The 21221-nt window shown below is 37.9% G+C and overlaps 1 protein-coding gene across 5 annotated transcripts in view; it reads left to right on the forward strand.

The window, feature by feature from the left end:
- Window positions 1-21221, forward strand: part of TTC8 (tetratricopeptide repeat domain 8) — a 56519-nt gene that overhangs the window by 31679 nt on the left and 3619 nt on the right. For all 5 annotated transcript variants that reach the window (XM_035261256.3, XM_054240264.2, XM_002754183.6 and 2 more), the window contains 5 exons: window positions 5250-5337; window positions 7068-7178; window positions 16627-16766; window positions 18171-18345; window positions 18935-19057. In XM_035261256.3, the coding sequence (XP_035117147.3) occupies window positions 5250-5337; window positions 7068-7178; window positions 16627-16766; window positions 18171-18345; window positions 18935-19057 (637 nt within the window). The remainder of the gene's footprint in view (window positions 1-5249; window positions 5338-7067; window positions 7179-16626; window positions 16767-18170; window positions 18346-18934; window positions 19058-21221) is intronic.

A 21221-nucleotide genomic window follows, 5' to 3' on the forward strand; every position in this document is an offset into this window, starting at 1 on the left:
CACTATCTTCCTGAACCTCCTCTGTCCTCTCAAAGCACTTTTTTCCTCATTGGCCATAATATGATTAAATTTATTTGTGAACGTATTTTGTTTCATTCTTTGATTATCATTGCTTTAAGGACATAGTTATTATCTTCTTCATTTTTCATCTCCTTACCATCATGAAATGAGCATACAGTTGACACTTTACAATTTTGTTAAATTAAGTTGGAGAGAAAAAGTTGACAGCTGGACTCTGACTCTTTGATATTGGCCTGTGTTATGAACTTGACTGATGTTTTATTCCTTGACTTTCTTTAAACATGGCATGCTCCATTTTCTTTCTTTATTATTATTATTTTTTTGTTTGCAAAGTTTATATATGTTCTTCATTTTTTTTTTTAAATTTTTATTGCATTTTAGGTTTTGGGGTACATGAGCAGAACATGCAAAATAGTTGCATAGGTACACACATGGCAGTGTGCTTTGCTTCCTTTCTCCCCTTCACCCACATTTGGCATTTCTCCCCAGGCTATCCCTCCCCACCTCCCCTCCCACTGGCCCTCCCCTTTTCCCCCCTATAGACCCCAGTGTTTAGTACTCCCCTCCCTGTGTCCATGTGTTCTCATTTTTCATCACCCGCCTATGAGTGAAAATATGCGGTGTTTCATTTTCTGTTCTTGTGTCAGTTTGCTGAGGATGACGTTCTCCAGATTCATCCATGTCCCTACAAACGACACAAACTCATCATTTCTGATTGCTGCATAATATTCCATTGTGTATATGTGCCACATTTTTCCAATCCAGTCTATTATCAGTGGGCATTTGGGTTGATTCCAGGTCTTTGCTATTGTAAACAGTGCTGCAATGAACATTCGTGTACATGTGTCCTTATAGTAGAACGATTTATAGTCCTTTGGATATATACCCAGTAATGGGATTGCTGGGTCAAATGGAATTTCTATTTCTAAGGCCTTGAGGAATTGCCACACCGTCTTCCACAATGGTTGAACTAATTTACACTCCCACCAACAGTGTAAAAGTGTTCCTTTTTCTCCACATCCTCTCCAGCATCTGTTGTCTCCAGATTTTTTAATGATCGCCATTCTAACTGGTGTGAGATGGTATCTCAATGTGGTTTTGATTTGCATCTCTCTGATGACCAGTGACGATGAGCATTTTTTCATATGACTGTTGGCCTCATATATGTCTTCTTTCGTAAAGTGTCTGTTCATATCCTTTGCCCACTTTTGAATGGGCTTGTTTGTTTTTTTCCTGTAAATCTGTTTGAGTTCTTTGTAAATTCTGGATATCAGCCCTTTGTCAGATGGGTAAACTGCAAAAGTTTTTTCCCATTCTGTTGGTTGCCGATTCACTCTAGTGACTGTTTCTTTTGCCCTGCAGAAGCTGTGGAGTTTGATTAGGTCCCATTTGCCTATTTTGACTTTGTTGCCAATGCTTTTGGTGTTTTGTTCATGAAGTCCTTGCCTACTCCTATGTCCTGGATAGTTTTGCCTAGATTTCCTTCTAGGGTTTTTATCGTGCCAGGTCTTATGTTTAAGTCTTTATTTAATCCATCTGGAGTTAATTTTAGTGTAAGGTGTCAGGAAGGGGTCCAGTTTCTGCTTTCTGCACATGGCTAGCCAGTTTTCCCAACACCATTTGTTAAACAGGGAATCCTTTCCCCATTGCTTGTTTTTGTCAGGTTTATCAAAGATTGTATAGTTTTAGATATGTTGTGTTGCCTCCACTGCCTCTGTTTTGTTCCATTGGTCTATATCTCTGTTTTGGTACCAGTACCATGCTGTTTTGATTACTGTAGCCTTGTAGTATAGTTTGAAATACGGTAGTGTGATGCCCCCCGCTGTGTTCTTTTTGCTTAGAATTGACTTGGCTATGCAGGCTCTCTTTTGGTTCCATATGAAGTTCATGGTGGTTTTTTCCAGTTCTGTGAAGAAAGTCAATGGTAGCTTGATGGGGATAGCGTTGATTCTATAAATTACTTTGGGCAGTATAGCCATTTTCACGATATTAATTCTTCCTAACCATGAACATGGAATGTTTCTCCATCTGTTTGTGTCCTCTCTGATTTCGTTGAGCGGTGGTTTGTAGTTCTCCTTGAAGAGGTCCCTTCTGTTCCTTGTGAGTTGTATTCCAAGGTATTTTATTTTTTTTGTAGCAATTGTGAATGGCAGTTCGTTCTTGATTTGGCTTTCTTTAAGTCTGTTATTGGTGTAGACGAATGCTTGTGATTTTTGCACATTGATTTTATATCCTGAGACTTTGCTGAAGTTGCTTATCAGTTTCAGGAATTTTGGGGCTGAGGCGATGGGGTCTTCTAGGTATACTATCATGTCGTCTGCAAATAGAGACAATTTGGCTTCCACCTTTCCTATTTGAATACCCTTTATTTCTTTTTCTTGCCTGATTGCTCTGTCTAGGACTTCCAGTACTATATTGAATAGGAGTGGTGAAAGAGGGCATCCTTGTCTAGTGCCGGATTTCAAAGGGAATGCTTCCAGTTTTTGCCCATTCAGTATGATATTGGCTGTTGGTTTGTCATAAATAGCTTTTATTACTTTGAGATACGTTCCATCAATACCGAGTTTATTGAGGGGTTTTAGCATAAAGGGCTGTTGAATTTTGTCAAATGCCTTCTCTGCATCAATTGAGATAATCATGTGGTTTTTGTTTTTGGTTCTGTTTATGTGGTGAATTACATTTATAGACTTGCATATGTTGAACCAGCCTTGCATTCCCCGGGATGAATCCTACTTGATCATGATGAATAAGTTTTTTGATTTGCTGTTGCAGTCGGCTTGCCAATATTTTATTGAAGATTTTTGCATCTATGTTCATCACGGATATTGGCCTGAAGTTTCCTTTTCTTGTTGGGTCTCTGCCGGGTTTTGGTATCAGGATGATGTTGGTCCCATAAAATGATTTGGGAAGGATTCCCTCTTTTTGGATTATTTGGAATAGTTTTAGAAGGAATGGTACCAGCTCCTCTTTGTGTGTCTGGTAGAATTCGGCTGTGAACCCATCTGGACCTGGGCTTTTTTTGTGTGGTAGGCTCTTAATTGCTGCCTCGACTTCTGACCTTGTTATTGGTCTATTCATAGTTTCAGCTTCCTCCTGGTTTAGGCTTGGGAGGACACAGGAGTCCAGGAATTTATCCATTTCTTCCAGGTTTACTAGTTTATGTGCATAGAGTTGTTTGTAATATTCTCTGATGATGGTTTGAATTTCTGTGCAATCTGTGGTGATTTCCCCTTTATCATTTTTTATTGCCTCTATTTGGTTGTGCTCTCTTTTATTTTTAATCAGTCTGGCTAGTGGTCTGTCTATTTTGTTGATCTTTTCAAAAAACCAGCTCTTGGATTTATTGATTTTTTGAAGGGTTTTTCGTGTCTCAATCTCCTTCAGTTCAGCTCTGATCTTAGTTATTTCTTGTCTTCTGCTGGGTTTTGAGTTTTTTTGATCTTGCTCCTCTAGCTGTTTCAATTTTGACGATAGGGTGTCAATTTTGGATCTCTCCATTCTCCTTATATGGGCACTTATTGCTATATACTGCTCCATTTTCTTTGCACAAAAATTCATGTGATAGATTCCTTTTGATAGTGTTAGACGAAGTTATCTTTTAAGAACATAGTAATAAAAAACATGGTTCTTTGGCTTTCATATAGTTCAATATCTCTGATTATATTTTCATTTAAAAAATGTATCCATCTCCATTGTTTTGAAAATAATCTATTTCTGTTTTCATATCGTGTTATATGTATCTTTTTATTGTAATCCCTTTTAAATCATTTTTGGAAAGAGACGAATTAGATAAAAATACACAGACTGTCATGGATAATTTAAATTCACAGAATTTAGTGACTGTATTTCGGTCATGTGTTTAAGACTTGCATGCATGGCCAGGCACAGTGGTTCATGCCTGTATACAATCCCAGCACTTTGGGAGGCTGAGGTGGGAGCATTGCTTGAGCCCAGGAGTTTACAGGCAGCCTTGGCAATAAGGCGAGACCCTGTCTTTACTAAAACACAGTACAAAAATTAGCCAGGCGTCGTGGTGCATGTCTGTAATCCCAGCTACTTGGGAGGCTGAGGCAGAGGGTTGCTTAAGCCTGGGAGGGCAAGACTGCAGTGAGCTGTAATTCCACCATTGCACTCCAGCCTGGGCGACAGAGATCCATCTCAAAAGAAATAAAAAGACTTGCATGTTTAGTTGATGTTATGTACATAAATATGTTGTTTTTCAGAACTTTAGAGTTCTTTGATAACATTTTATAAATATGCCCTGTGAAATTGTGGGACCTTTGAGAGATAGGGGCTTCTGCCATGTCACACATCTTCTAACTTTAGCTTTTAACCAAAGGCCTCCAATAGCTATTTGGGCATCAGCCACACCAGTGCTTAAGGCTTAGGTTATGAAAAATGATTAAAGCTCTTCTTTCAAGCCTTTAAATGAAAGTAGCACAACGGAGCATACTGTATTATCATTTTGATTTTATTTCACAAAGTAAAACATTATCATATCTGAGTAGCTCTCAGATGGCTAAGAATGAGTGGTTATGAGTAAGGCTAACAGGTCTATTAAGGACAAGCTGCGTGTTTTAATCATTGATTTAGTGGAAACAAATTCTTTCCTGGGTATAACAGGTCGGCACTATGTACATCAGGACAGTCATATTTCAGCAAGGAGCAAATCTCAGATTCATAGACGAGGACAGTCAGATATCTAATAAGGGAAAACAAGACTTCTAGAATAATAAAATGGTATAACTATATTACCCAAGTACTAATTATTACTTACATTAAAATAGCTTTTAAAGATAGCTTTTTAAAATGTGCTTTTATCTCAGAGCAGAAGATGTTTTCAAATAAATGTCATCCTTCAGCTCTTCCAGTAACATGGAGACTCTAAGCATTTATTCAGGTCACTTGCCATATGTCCAGCTGATCATAAGCTCTTTGGGTGGTGAACTGATGTGACCTGGCTTACTAGCAGCTATTATCTTAGTCCTGCTGTGACTAGGCTTCAGACAGACTCTTTAGATACCATTTGGGGGTTAGAAGCCAGTGAATATGGAAGATAGGTAACTTACTGCTAAGCTGTATAAATAAATATGTTAATTTATGTGTATGTGCAACATTATCTTCTTTGGCACGTGCTTCATCTTATAATTTGTCTTATTCATCCTCCGGGTATGATGTAATGTTTATTTTTAAGTTGAATGTCTAATTCTTAAAATTGCCATTTGTAGGTTAGGAATGTATCGTGAAGCAGAAAAACAGTTTAAATCAGCCCTGAAACAGCAGGAAATGGTAGATACATTTCTGTACTTGGCAAAAGTAAGTAAATCTTAATCTGAGTGAAGTCTGTCTTCTCCGAATAAATGTTTCAATTCTGGCCATTGCATAGGGAGAGTAAACAGTTTCTTCAGGAATATTTGACAAGTTTCTATGTTTAGATTTAACTTGTTTTTCTTTAGAGCAAGGGAAAAAATGAGAACATATGGAGGGTAACTGTCTCATAGGAAATTGATTTACATGAAAAATAAGAAGACCCCTTTGAAAGATTGCCCATTAGGACAGGAGAAAACACCATAGGCTCACTACCCACATAGGTAACAGGCCCCAGTGAGGCCTTATTTTCTGCAATACATTTGTCTTCCACCTGAGCAGGTAGTAGACAACAGGGACTGTGTTTATGCAGGTTCTTAGTTACTCAGCTGAGGCATAATAATAAAAATAATACTTCTCCTTTATTGATCACCTACTCAGTTTAAAACATTTTATCATGTTCCTTATGTATGCAGTTTAACCCTCAAAGGTGAGTTTTATCATTTCCTTTGTATTCTTAAGGAAAATTACATTTAAAAAGGGTAAGTTTTTCAGGGTCACTTGGTGGTTAGGAGTTAGCATTCAAATCCAGGTCTTTCTGATTCCAGACCTAGTGACTGATGCAGTGCCATCTGTAGCCACAACAGAAATGAGGGGCCACCTAGAATTTCCTCCCTTCCCATCCCCTCCTCCTTTTCTTTTTTTTTTTTTTTTAAGGAGTCTTGCTCTGTTGCCTAGGCTGGAGTGCAGTAGCATGATCTTGGGCCACTACAACCTCTGCCTCCTGGATTCAAGTGATTCTCCTGCCTCCGCCTCCCAAGTAGCTGAGATTACAGGTGCACACCACCACGCCTGGCTAATTTTTGTAATTTTAGTAGAGATGGGGTTTCACCATGTTGGCCAAGCTGGTCTTGAACTGCTAGCCTCAAGTGATCTACCCACCTTGGCCTCCTGAAGTGCTGGAATTACAGGTGGGAACCACCATGCCCAGCCAGAATTTTTAATAGTGGGGTAAAGGTACTTCTTCACCTTTACCAAGGCTATTTTGAAAGAAAAACATAACTGATGGTCATGACATGATTTTGTATCTTCTAGAGTTTTTAAATTTAAAAATGTGGTAAAGGAGATTCAAAAGAAGATAAGATATAAAAGGAAGTGCTACTAGTTCCTAAATATGGGAATAAAAATCAACATATGAAAAAGAAGCAAGATGGAAGTTATATAAATTTACTGTGCTAGTCTTAGTATGTTTTAATGTCTTTCAAAAATATTTGAAACTATCTGGTATCTAACTTTATCTTCTATATGTGATATATTCAACTTAAACAATTTTTTTTTTTGAGTCAGCGTCTTACTCTGTCACCCAGGCTGGAGTGCAGTGGCATTATCATGGCTCACTGCAGCCTTGACTTCCCAGGCTCAGGTGATCTTCCCATCTCAGCCTCCTGAGTAGCTGGGACTACAGGCCACAATGCCTGGATAATTTTTTTGCTGTTGTTATTTTGGTAGAGAGGCAATGTTGCTGTGTTGCACAAGCTGGTCTTGAACTCCTGGCCTCAAGCGATCCTCTGACCTCAGCCTCCCAAAGTGCTGGGATTACAGATGTGAGCTACTATGCCCAGCTGAAAATTCTTTAATATCTAGGAGATAATTTGTTACTAATCAATAATGATAAACGTCATAACAAAAATTACTATTTTAAGAACTTACACTTTTATTGAAATGTATCTTGGTTTTAGGTTTATGTCTCATTGGATCAACCTGTGACTGCTTTAAATCTTTTCAAACAAGGCTTAGATAAGTTTCCAGGAGAAGTAACTCTGCTCTGTGGAATTGCAAGAATCTATGAGGTAATTCATGTTATTATTATTATTTTTTTATTGATATACAATAGTTGTACATTTTTTTGTGGTACATGTGATTTTAGTTCCTGAATACAATGTATAATGTTCAAATCAGAGTAATTGAGTTATTTGTCACCTCAAACATTTCTTTGTGTTGGGAAGATTACAATTCTTCTTTTCTAGCTATTTTGAAATATACAATAAATTATTGTTAACCATAATTTCTCTACTGTACTATCAAATAGTAGAACTTAGTCTTTCTATCTGAATATTTTTATATCCCTTAACCAACTACTGTCGTCCCCATACCCTGACATTCTTCCTTGCCTCTGGTAACTGTAACTTCATTCTTTACCTCCATGAGATCCACTTTTTTAGCTACTGCATGAGTGAGAACATGTGGTACTTTTCTTTCTGTGTCTCGCTTATTTCACTTAACATAATGACTTCCAATTCCATTCATGTTCCTGCAAATGACAGGATTTCATCCTTTTTTATGGCTCAGTATTACTTTATTGTGTCTGTATACCACATTTTCTTCATGCATTCATCCACTGATGGACACTTAGGTTGATTCCATGTCTTGGCCATTGTGAACAGTGCTGCAGTAAACATGGGATATCTCTTTGATATACAGATTTTCTTTCTTTTGGATATATAATCAGTGGGATTGCTGGATCATATGGTAGGTCTATTTTGAGTTTTTTTGTAGAACCTCCATACTGTTTTCCATAATGGCTATACTATTTTGCATTTCCATCAACAGTGTATGAGCATTTATACCCTTGCCTTCAAATCCTTGCCAGCATTCGTTATATTTTGTCTTTTTGATGATAGCCATTCTAACTGCGGTTAGATGATATGTCATCACAGTTTTGATTTACATTTTCCGGATGATTAGTGATACTGAGCATGTTTTCATATACCCATTGGCCTTTTGTATGTCCTCTTTTGAGAAATGTCTATTCAAGTCTTTTGTCCATATTTAAATCGGATTGTTTTGTTGAGTTATTTGAGTTTCTTATATATTCTGGTAATTAATCCCTTCTTAGATGATTCTTGCATTGCTATAGAGAAAGAAATACCTGAGACTAGGTAATTTATAAAGAAAAAAGATTTAGGCCAGGCAGGGTGACTCATGCCTGTAATCCCAACACTTCGGGAGGCTAAGGTGGGCAGATCACCTGACGTTGGGAGTTTGAGACCAGCCTAGCCAACCTGGTAAAACCCCATCTCTACTAAAAATACAAACATTAGCGAGGTGTGGTGGTGGGCACCTGTAATCCCAGCTACTAAGGAGGCTGAGGCAGGAGAATCACTTGAGCCTGGAAAGCAGAGGTTGCAGTGAGCCGAGATCGTGTCATTGCATTTCAGCCTGGATGACAAGACTGAAACTCCATCTCAGAGAAAAAACCAAAAAGAAAAAAGAGGTTTAATTGGCCCACAGTTCTGCAGTCTGTACAGGAAGCATAGTGCTGGCATTGGCTTTCTGGAGAGGCCTCAGGGAGCTTTTACTCATGGCAGAAGGTAAAGGGGAACAGGCACATCACATGCTGAAAACAGGAACAAGTGAGAGAGCAAGGGGGAAGGTGCCACACACTTTTAAGACCAGATTTTAGGAGAACACACTGTTGCAAAGACAGCACCAAGCTATGTGGGATCTGCCCAAACACCTCCCACCAGGTCCCACCTCTAGCACTGGGGATTACAATTCAGCATGAGATTTGAGTGGGAAGAAATATGCAAAGTATACCAGATGGATAACTTGTAAATATTTCTCCCATTCTGTAGGTTTTCTCTTTACTCTGTTGACTGTTTCCTTTGCTATGCAGAAACTTCTTATCTTGATAGAATCCCATTTGTCTATTTTTGCTTTTATTGCCTGTGGTTCTGTGGTCTTACCCAAAAAAGTCTTTTGCCTAAAATGGTATCTTACAGTGTTTCCCCATTTTTTTTCTAGTAGTTTCACAGTTTTGGGTCTTGCATTTAAGTCTTTAATCCATTTTGCATTGATTTCTGTATATGATGAAAGATGGGGAACCAGTTTTATTTTTTGGCATATGGGTATCCAGTTTTCCCACACTATTTATTAAAGAGACTGCCTGATATGATTTAGATTTGTGTCCCCACCCAATTCTAATGTCGAATTGTAATCCCCAGTGTTGGAAGAGGGGCCTGGTGGGAGGTGACTGGATCATGGGAGCAGATTTCCTCCTTGTTTTTCTCCTGATTGTGAGTTCTCACAAAATCTGGTTGTTTAAAAGTGTGTAGCACCTATTTCTGCTCTCTTCCTCCTACTCCTACCATGCAAGATGTGCCTGCTTCCCCTTCTTTGCCATGATTGTGAGTTTCCTGAGGCCTCCCCACCCAGGCTTCCTGTATAGCCTGCAGAACCATGAGCCAATTAAATTTCTTTTCTCTATACATTAGCCAGTTTCAGGTATTTCTTCATAGCAGTGCAAGAATGGATTAATACACTGTCCTTTCCCCAGTGTATGGTCTTGGCACTTTTGTTGAAAATGGCTGTAAGTGTGCATGAATTTATTTCTGGGTTCACTTCTGTCTCATTGGTATATGTATCTGTTTTTATGCCAGTAGCATGCGTTTTGGTTGCTATCACTTTGTGGTATAATTTGAAATCGGGTAGTGTGATGCCTCTATCTTTGTTCTTTTTGCTCAGTATTGCTTTAGTTATTTGGGATATTTTGTGGTTCCATATACATTTTAGGATTCTTTTTTCTATTTCTGTAAGGAATGTCATTGGTATTTTGGTAGGAATTGCCATATTATATAAAAAGTTGAGGTAAAATTGAGGTTATATGCTACTTAAAGAAGCTCATAGTCCTTTGGGATCCTAGTAAGAACAGTTTGTAAAAGTATGATTGTTGGCCTGTGGTTTAGTAAAACTTGAGATTTTAGTGTATGCATTTAGGTAAACTAAGTTTTTATTACAAAACATTTTAGATATACAGAAAAGTATAGAGAATGGTATAAGATAGGGATTTGAATTATTTCCCTGTATGGTTATCCTGTTGTCCTAGCACCTTTATTAATTCTTTCTCAAGGACATCAGTATGTTATGTAATGTCAGTATCAATTTTTGTCCATTTGTGGTAGATACATTTGGGGCTTTCTGTCTGGTTCCACTGGACCATTTGTCCATTCTTGTACCAATGTTATACCACCTTAATTACTACAGCTTTATAATACTTACTATCTGGTAGGGTTCATCTTCATCAGGAGTGTCTTGGCTATTTTGGACTTCTGCTTATGCCCCCATGTCCAGCTAATTTTTTTATTTTTTGCAGAAATGGGGTCTGTCTTTGCTGATCAGGCTGGTCTCAAACTGCTGGCTTCATGCTTATAAATTTTAGCGTCTGGGCCGGGCGCGGTGGCTTACGCCTGTAATCCCAGCACTTTGGGAGGCCCAGGCGGGTGGATCATGAGGTCAAGAGATTGAGACCATCCTGGTCAATATGGTAAAACCTTGTCTCAACTAAAAATACAAAAAAATTAGCTGGGCGTGGTGGCGCGTGCCTGTAATCCCAGCTACTCAGGAGGCTGAGGCAGGAGAATTGCCTGAACCCAGGAGGCGGAGGTTGCCGTGAGCTGAGATCGCGCCATTGCACTCCAGCCTAGGTAACAAGAGCGAAACTCTGCCTCAAAAAATAAATAAATTAAAAAAAAATAAATTTTAGAGTCATGTTATCAAATTCCATAGAAAGTCCCATTGAGGTATCTTCCTTGCTGTCTAATTATTATAGTTTTACAATAATTCATGATATCAGGTTGGGGAAATTCTATTACCTTGTACTTCTTCTTCACAGTTGGTTTTCCTGACCCTTTGCCCTTCTATATTGATTATAGCATTGGCCTATCAAGAACCATAAAAATCCCTGCAGGCATACTGATTGGAATTACATTGAGTATGTGAATGATGGGGAGTGGGTGGGTGGACTGCTTTTCTTCTCATTCTCAATCATTATATAACTCTCCATTTACCTAGATCTTTTTTTTTTTTTTTTGGTTCTTCAGTGAATATTTTGTACTTATCTCCAGAAAGATGGTGTGTTGGGGATTTCCCAAACCACGCTGAGATTCAGTGATATACTGGGACTCACAGGACTCATTGCAGTTGTACTCACTGCTATGATTTATTTCAGCAAAGGGATACAAAATAAAATCAGTAAAAGGAAGCAGCTCTTGGGGCACAGTTCAGAGGAAACCAGTTACAAGCTTCCAAGAGCTCTCTCCCAGTGGAGTCACACAGGACACAATTCTAATTGTGTAACAACTCATGAGAAGTGATGTCTACCAGGGAAGCTCACTGGAGACTCTGTATCCCTGATTAATTACTATTGGGTGCTGGTCATATAATCACACAGTCACATAGCAAAGACTCCAAGAAGTAAACAGGCATTCAGCACAAACCACACTGTTTATACAAACAGGTTAGGTGTAGCAAGCTACTCATCATTTGGGGAAAGTTTCATATCAATGTAGGGAACTAGCCAAATTCCCAGATACAGTCCTTTCTAAGAATAGTGGTCTCAGGCCTGTTATATTAACTTTTTTCTATGAAGATGTATTCCTAGGTATAACTATGAATGGTATCCTTATTTTTTTCTCTTGTATTTTCTATTTGACCATTTCTGGTGGATAGGAATATATTACTTTTTAAAAGTTTTTTTGATACAAACAACTCTTTAAATTTTAAGATCTTGTTCATAGATCTTCTTGGATATTCTAAGTAAACAAAACAATCATCATTTGCAAATACAGGTGGTTTCATCTATTCCTTTCAATTATTTTTGCCACTTTTAAAAAGATATCTTGGCCGGGTGTGGTGGCTCACGCCTGTAATCCCAGCACTTTGGGAGGCTGAGGCAGGCGGATCACGAGGTCAGGAGATTGAGACCATCCTGGTCAACATGGTGAAACCCCTTCTCTACTAAAAATATTTTTTAAAAATTAGTTGAGTGTGGTGGCACGTGTCTGTAGTCCCAGCTACTCGGGAGGCTGAGGCAGGAGAATTGCTTGAATCCATGAGGTGGAGTTTGCAGTGAGCCGAGATCATGCCACTGTACTACATCCTGGGCTGGGTGACAGTATGAGATTTCGTCTCAAAAAAAAAAAAAATGGTATCTTATTGCTTAGGACTTCCAATATAATATTGAACAGAAACATCTCTGTTTTCTTGAAGTTCCTTAAAAATGCTAGGTTTGATATTTTGAAATCATTTTGTTAGTAAAGAATGGAATGTATAGTTGCTATCCCTAGGTGATACTATATGAATGATTTTTTTTATACTTTCTGTATTTTCCAAAGTAAACATGTGTTACTTTTTAAATAAAAGTATTTTAACATTGTCTAGAAAAACTGTGATTTCCTTTTGAAATGTAATTTTTGTAAATGTATAAATAGAAGACTTTGATCATTCTATAAAAATACTCTGGACTCTAAATTGAGTATGAATCAAACTTTGACTAACAAGCTTAACTAGTGGAATTCATGCTTGTTCTGGTGGTGACTATGCCAATGTAACTGGAGCTCTGACCCATTTAGGCCCTTGCCTTCTGCTCATTTCAGCCTTTTTACCCTTCTTTTCTTAGGCAGGAAGTGCTAGCAGAAAGAGCTAGAGAACTGTCACGTCTTTATTGCATGGTTGCTGATAGAAAGAATTCCTTCCAAGCCTCTGTTAGAGTCAGTGTTGCTGTGGCTGTGATAGGGAGTAGCTCTGGAGCAGATTCATTTTCTCAGCCTTTCCCTGCTCTAAGTTGACTTTACACTTGAAGGAGGAAAGGAGTGGAGGGGAAAGCATCCTAGCTGTAGGGACAATCATGCACAAATAGAGTGATCACGGACTAAACACAGACTTGAAATAGTTGGTGGCAGTACTTCAGTCTTTTGTCTTGAATTTACTTAGATAATTTCCCTTTTCCAGTGTTTTCTTTTTCTATTTATGTGACAAAAGATTTCCAGTTAATTGGTAAATTGGTTTTGGCATTGCAGCCTGCACTGTGTATGCCTTTAGGGTTTCTGTTTTATACATCATGCTTGTCCCTGGAGGGATTCCATTCCTTTATGTTCTCTTCTTTTTATTTATCTTCCATTGTTGTAGTGTATCTTTTAATATTGTCTATTTTAAGATGAATATGTTGAACTGCTTATTGTTCACTGTTTAAATTCATTTATCCTTGCCAAATTTCTTCATTGGTGGTTTCAGTTTTTCTTGAGGTATTTTGTTTATTCATTTGAAAGACAGGCCTTAATTTTAGCCGTTCTTTGTTGAAAGGCATTTGCAATCAAAAACCTTAGCCTGGAAATGTTATTCTAGGGGTCTTCAAACTTTATGGTATATGAAATTACCTTGGGAGTGCATGGGAAGTATGACCCATCCTCTTCCTCTGAATCAGAAGTCCCGGAAGGTGGGACTTAGGCATCTGTATTTTTAGCAAGCTCACTGGGTAATTCTGATGCAGAACAAAATTTGAAAACTACTGCAGCATTCCTTTTCTTAAGTTATTCAATTTTATTTTAACAAATTTAAAAATCTAATTATAGATTTTGTGTCTACATTTTGTAAATTGGATAAAAAATTACCACTGTAAAAATCACTCAATACCAAATTTATTATGTATTTCCTGAAAAATACTCAAAAAACTATTAATAGAGCCTCTGCCTACTAAAATTTGGGGATGGAGCTTTTACTGTGAATTTTTGTACCCTTTTGTAAGGTTTACACTTATTTAGCATAAGCACATATTTTATGTTTATAAAACTTAATTGAAAAACTACATATGAGGTTTCAGTACAATAAGTGTTTCAGTCTAAAATTCCTCGAGATTATGTAAATTAATTTCTGTGTCCATTAATCAAGTATACAGGTGTTCAAAAGTAATTTTATAGAACCCAAAGCTTTGAACCAACTGGCTTATTGAGACTTCAGCCTTCTTTGCATTGGGCATTGCCACCTTTGGAAGCTGTAACACTGAAGCCTAGCACTGTGGGATGCTATTGCCTTTGAAAAAGAATTTCAAATATAAAGCACATGAAAAAATATGTATAAAGCATAGGTTTGAGTCAACTGGTGAATGTTTTATTAAGATTTTATGGGACTGATAAGTTACACCCCTGTTCCTCCATGTTGAGAACCAACTGAGAGAGAAATATACAAGATTTAGACAAATGGAGGTCAAACCATTAGCTTGATTACAGATAAAAGCAGAAGTGGAGCTTGTGGCTTTAGATCTATGCTCAAAATGACTTAACAACCTTCTCTCTCTGAGTTAAACAGACTAATCCACCCTGTAACTCACATGGTTATACAACCTACAGACTTTCTCCACTCAGGAGAGCCTATTATTTTTCATAAAAATATGTATGTGAGCATGTGATAGGTTTATTGTATGTTATTTAGAATGAATTAATAAGTAAATGTTTAAAGATATCTCAGTTTCAGTTTCTAATATTTATATAACTTAAATAAACAAAACAACTTCTTCTCAGCAATTTTTTTTTAACAGTTTAAAAGGAATCTGACACCAAAACGATTGAGAACCTCTGTTCTAATGGAAACATGGGAAGTTAAGAAAATTTTTTAGTGTTGTTAAATTCTTGTTTATTAATTTTTCAGTTTCCAGAAGTGCTGAATTTTGTGCTAAGGAATGGCATACCATATGATCTTGCTCTAATGGAATATACCATATTTCATGGATTCTAAAAACACATTTATTTTCACATTTTAACATCTCTGAAATTGAGGTACATCTTAAAAATGGATAGCGTTTTTTGATTTTTGTGGCCAAGCGGCAGTTGCCACGTAGTTGCCATAGTCTCTTACATGGAAACTTGGGTAATTACTCGTGGGAGCTCGGTGAACCTGGTGATTACTACTGATTGTTGCCTGAAAGCTTTTGTTGACACCTGCTGGTAAGATCAAGAAAACACAGGCATCAGCATAGCAGAATGTCCGTAGCTTGGAAGAAAATCCCGGAGACAATAGTGGAGCACACTTTTAAGAAATATTAAAAAGTGGATTTTAAATGTTCTTACTACAAAGAAATGATAAGTATGTGAGGTAATATATGTTAATTAGACAGATTTTCTCACTTCACAATATATACATATATGAAACCATCGTATTGTACCTCATAACTATTTACAATTACTGTTTGTCAATTCAAAAGAAATGCTGTATCATCATTGCGTAGAACAATACTATGTGGAAACACCTGGCCGTTGATGACCAAGTCAAAAAGGGATTCAGAAGAATTTGACACTTCTGTAAAAGAGGAGTACTATATTTCATTTATTTGCTTATGTATATATACTTTATTAAAGTATGTAAAAGAGTACTCTGTGATACAATCTGTGTATGAATGTCTAAATATCAGTGAGGATCAAATAAAAATTCTGTTTAAAAAAGGACTGTGGTGCTTCTTACAATCAGTAGTGTCTGTTATATTTGATATGATTAAAAAAGTATGAGTCCTTCTCTAATGAGAACAAGTTCATATAATAAATGCCAGGTAAGTTGAGAGGCAGAAGAGAGCTATGTGAAGTGAAGGCATTAGAGAAATCTTCATGAAGGACGTGGAGCCTGAACTGGGCCTTGGAAGTGGACTTATAAATAACATTTATTTATAACATTAGATGCATGTATTTATGGTGATCAGTATTTTAGAAAGAATCTATAATAACTATAGAAGGTTTTTTTTTAGTTTTAAATTGTATATGTGTTTCTAAGCTTGGTCTAGGTTGCTGGACTCTTATTCTTCCTGCTACTATTCTTCCTTATTTTGGTATGTCTAGCATGCAGCAGTCAGGTTATTCTTTCAAAAATGCAAATATGATTGTTAATCCTCTCCTAATGGCTTTGTCTCAACTAGAAAAAAAATCTGAAGTTCTCACCATGACTGACAAAGGTCCTGGCTGCCTCTGATCTCCTTTTGTGCCACTTTCCCTCTTTCCAGCCTCGTTTACCTTCGTGTGGTTCTTCATATATGACAAGCACATTCCCCTCTCAGGCTCATACATTGCTCTTCCTTCTGTCCAGGGTGAGCTTCCCCGAGATATGCTCAGGGCTTGATCCTTCACTTCATTCAGGTCTCGTCAAATAGCACCTCCTCTGCAGTGGCCCCTTCCATCACCCCTTCTGAAACACACCCTGCCTGCTCTCTCTCTCGTTCTCCTTATCGTGCTCTGTTTTTCTTCACAGCACTTAACCTTCTCTTATGTTACTTGTTTGCCTTTCATACCAGATGGCACCTCCCTAAGGACAATGACTTTCTCTTTTTGTTCAAATTGTATCCCCAGGGTCTAGAATGGAGTCTGGCGCATGGTAGCCTCTCAATAAATACTTGTTGAATGAATGGACTTAAATCAGTCTGAAAAAAATAATCTCTTGTTCAATATTAGTAAAATACTGCTCTTCTGTCTTGACGGAGAATAGCAAATGAACAATATGTCATCAGCAGCCGAATACTACAAAGAAGTTTTGAAACAAGACAATACTCATGTGGAAGCCATTGCATGCATTGGAAGCAACCACTTCTATTCTGATCAGCCAGAAATAGCTCTCCGGTTTTACAGGTGCACTTTACATCCAATTCATAGAACTACTTTCTTGTGAAAAATTGATGAAACAATAACAGAGATGGAATGCAATTATAGAGAAATAAGATATAGGATAAGAAATAAGAAATAGGGAATAAGATGTATCATGTTTTTATGAAACAAAATATTTCAGCACCCAGATGTATTATGAGCATTGAATTGATATGCAATAATTTGGAAATATGCGGAGGTCTGGCATCTTGCAGAAACACACTGGATAACTGACTGAGTTTTAAACCCCATTGTCATTGTATGCGTTAGCCATTGTGTCACCAACCAATAACAGTTTAAGAGTTGCTTAAAACTTCTCATCATCATTGCCTCCATTAACATCATTAAATATAAAGACACTGAAATTGAAAGGTGAAAAGATTTGCCAAGAGCATTTGGCCCTATGTCCTGAACCTTGATGAGGACCTGAAACAGAATCACCTGTATTGTGCAGCATTGTCAATTCTTGTCCAAATATTTTTTCAGTCTAAATAAATTATATTCACTGATTCTAAGTACTTATTTCTTCCTACATATGACTTCTGAAGTTAATTTTTAAATTATGATTTCCTCTTTAGCCCTTGGGTAATATACAAAGAGATGACTGGCAGCTGACAAGAGTTCTTTTCAAATATGTGCTAGAGGCATAAAATGTAATAATAAGAATGCTATTCTCTGCACATGCAGCTGACTCTGCTCCCTAACCCCCGAAGTGGGTCATGGGTTTCTCACAGCAGCTGGGCTGGATTTTCATTTGCTTATTTGAACTCGCTTGTCCTTTGTCCTATGGGATTAATGATGCATAGAAGCAAATGGGGCTCTTCAGCTGCAGTGTGAAAGCTAAGTGGATAATGTAAGGATCCACTGATGGTCTTGTCTTCCTCAGTGGAAGCTCATTGGAGGCCAGTAGACACAGCTGAAGCACAAAGTACAGAGAGCCAAAAACGGGCTCCAACTCAGCTGAAAACATAGAGGTTAATGCTAAACACAGCCCTCAGATTAGATTAGAAGGTTTTAGGAATTTACCCTTTGGGCACCAAAGCTTTATAGAGCTAAAGTGTGTGGGCTTTACTTTTAGTGACTATTTCTTATTTTGATTCTCTAACAAAGCATTTGGGGAAAAAACTTAGATGAGTTGTTTGTCTCCAGACACATTCCCCATGACTAGTACCATTATAAAAGATAGGTGTTTGGATTTGCTTTACACATTTTTTTCATTTACTATAACACATTGTATTTATATTCTTAGGAGTATCAAAAATCACAAGATGAATTCATTTTAACTATGTATATGTGTGTGTGTGTGTGTGTGTGTGTGTGTGTGTGTGTGTGTCTCAAAACTTATAAAGTTGGTCTGACACCAAAATTTGTGTATTCTTTTTTGAAAAGGCGACTGCTGCAGATGGGCATTTATAACTGCCAGCTTTTTAACAATCTGGGGCTGTGTTGCTTCTATGCCCAGCAGTATGATATGACTCTGACCTCATTTGAACGTGCCCTTTCTTTGGCTGAAAATGAAGAAGAGGCAGCTGATGTCTGGTACAACTTGGGACATGTAGCTGTGGTATGTTGTCTTTCTGATATAATTTCTGTTACAGAAAGTTGATTTGAGCAGGACACAGTGGCTCATGCCTATAATCCCTGCATTTTGGGTGGCTGAGGCGGGAGGACTGCTTCAGCCCAGGAGTTTAGACCACCCTGGGCAACACAGTGGGACTCTGTCTCTACAAAAAATTTAAAAATTAGCTGGGTATGGTAGTACACACCTGAAGTCCCAGCTACTCTGAGGGCTGAGGCAAGAACATCACTCGGGCCAAGGAGGTCAAGGCTGCAGTGAGCTGTGATCGTAGTACTGCACTCCAGCCTGGGTGACAAAGTGTGAGACCCTGTCTCAAAACAAACAAAAAAGTTAGTTTGAAGAAATTTTTGGAATTATCCTAGATTCATGTTTGGTTGTAGTCTTATGGGGCAATTTAGAATTTTCTAGGACTATGGCTCATTTTATATTCTCAGGTTAAATCTACTTACATAGGATTCAAATTGACATATGGTACTTTATGCCTTTTGTCTGGTAACAGAAGAGATATCTATGAGGAAGGAAGGGAGGAGGAAGTAAATGGACCCATGGATTGAATATGGGCTTTCTTTTGCAGGGAATAGGAGATATGAATTTGGCCCATCAGTGCCTCAGGCTGGCTCTGGTCAACAACAACAACCACGCTGAGGCCTACAACAACCTGGCTGTGCTGGAGATGCGGAAGGGCCACGTTGAACAGGTCAGTGAACTGGCAGTGGCATGCTGGGCAGTCTACTTTCTTCAGAGCAAAGCTGTCATGTGTGGAAGCGTTACACTGTATGTTATTTTAAAATGAGCTCTAGAATCTGACAGGTGTGGATTTGAATTCCAGCTCTGTTGCGTATTAGCTGTGTGACCTTGGGACAAGTTACTTAACCATTCTGAGTCCAAAATAGAATGTTTGATTTTCTTAGGACAAATCTGCTCCTCCCCAGTCTTCCCTATCTTGGTGGACTGTTCCACCAGTCACCATCGCCTGTCCACTACATAGCTGCTCAGGCCAAAATCCTTGGAGTCACCCGAAACCTTTCTTTTTTTATCGCTTCCCACTGCCATACCTGCACCCACATCATATTCAGCAAGCCCTGTCATTCTGACCTTAGAGTCCCATTACAATCTGAGCCTGGTCACCTTTCTCCATTCCCATGGCCCTTCTTCAAACTGCTCTTATCTCTTGCATGGGCTGCTATGAGAGCCTCCTCCTGCTCTTTTTGTTTCCACTTTCATCAACAAGTTAAGTGCACTCTGTGATACACTCTTCTCAGAACAACCTGAGAGATTTGTTTAAAACCAAGACTGTTTAATATCACTTTGCTTAAAATCCTCTAGTACCTTCTCCTTCAACTTGGAATAAAATCTGGACTTGAAACCATGACTATGGCCTGTGAGGCACCATGTGACCTCGCCTCTGGCTCCCTGTCAGACCACGCCCACTCCTTCTTTCCCACTGGCTTGCAGACATATCACTGCCTTGCTGCTCTGTAGACAGACAGTGCTCCGTCTTCCTTTAGGGCCTTTGGAGTGTTCTTCCTTCAGATCTTGCAATGACAAATTTCTTTTTGTCATTCAGGTCTTAGATTAAATGCCAGCTCCTTAGAAAGGTCATCTCCCTCATCAGTCTGAAAAAGCCCTTGGGTGCATAGCATCTCTTACTTTTTTTCTTCACAGTATTTACCACTTTACCAGATATTTTCATATTTAGGTATAGGATGTGAATGTCAGCTGCACGAAAAGAGGGACTGTATCTGTCATGTAACTGTTCTATTCTCAGCATCAGAAGCAGTGCCAGCCACGTGGTAAACACTCAGTCAATATTTGTGGAATGAATGGACAACACATAAAATATAGTGTAGCAGTAGTGACGTGAGGTATTTTTTCTGAGGATTAGATCATGCACTTGGCACAGTAGAAGCATGGAGCACATGGTAGATGCTTAATAAATTATATTTTTATAATAATAAATGTAAAACAAAAGGTTTAAAATACTAAATATGTTCATATAACATTAGTGGCAATCAAGGGCAAATATTATTATATTCCGCACTTTGGAGATAAAGAAGCAGAGGCTTGAGGAGGGTAAGTAACCTTACCGAAGGTCGCAGACATGGGGAACCAGCATGCCAGGACATTAGCCTGGTGTTCTAAGCACAGTGATAAACTTTTAACAACAACAAGGAAAGAAAGGTCATTTCATGTTACCTTTATTGCATAAATTCTCCCCAGATAAATAAGATGGATTTGTAGTTTACAGACTAAAAATGAACACTTGTTTTGTCAGGAACTTTGCGTATATTCATATGATGAAACAAGTGATTTTTGTGACTTCTCTCTCTTCCCATGTTGGTGATTTTCTTTTCCTCCTTATTGTAGTTTCTCTAGCATGCAGTTGACTTGAAATGTTTTGGTGAAAGATTTCATAATATAAACTCCATTTTTACTATTAAAAATTATATCTGTCATTCTATATGACCTGATACCATTTTGTTTTCCATTAAAAAGGTATACAAACTGGTCTTCAGGGTCATGGATAGAAGTTTAAGATTTAGCTACAAGTTAGCAGCTTATAATGCCTAATTTGTGGTATTAATGATTACATAAGCTTCTCATGCTGCTCAGTGGTCTCTGCATCTTATGATCCTATGAGCATAAAAAATGTGAATGTTCTATTTTGAGTATCTGAGAGAAAGAAAGCATGTCATATTCAATTGCTGTTTCACTAACAAAACTGATCAGCACTGTATTAAATACTTGCTCACTGTCATCCAGCACAGAATTTTGGGCTTTGAAATTTACAGTGTTTTTTTTTTTTTTTGGTTGTTATTACATTAAAGAACAGGTAATTAGAACCTGCTTAATTAATCAAC

This window comes from Callithrix jacchus, chromosome 8 (assembly GCF_049354715.1).
Source record: "Callithrix jacchus isolate 240 chromosome 8, calJac240_pri, whole genome shotgun sequence".
Lineage (NCBI taxonomy): Eukaryota > Metazoa > Chordata > Mammalia > Primates > Cebidae > Callithrix > Callithrix jacchus.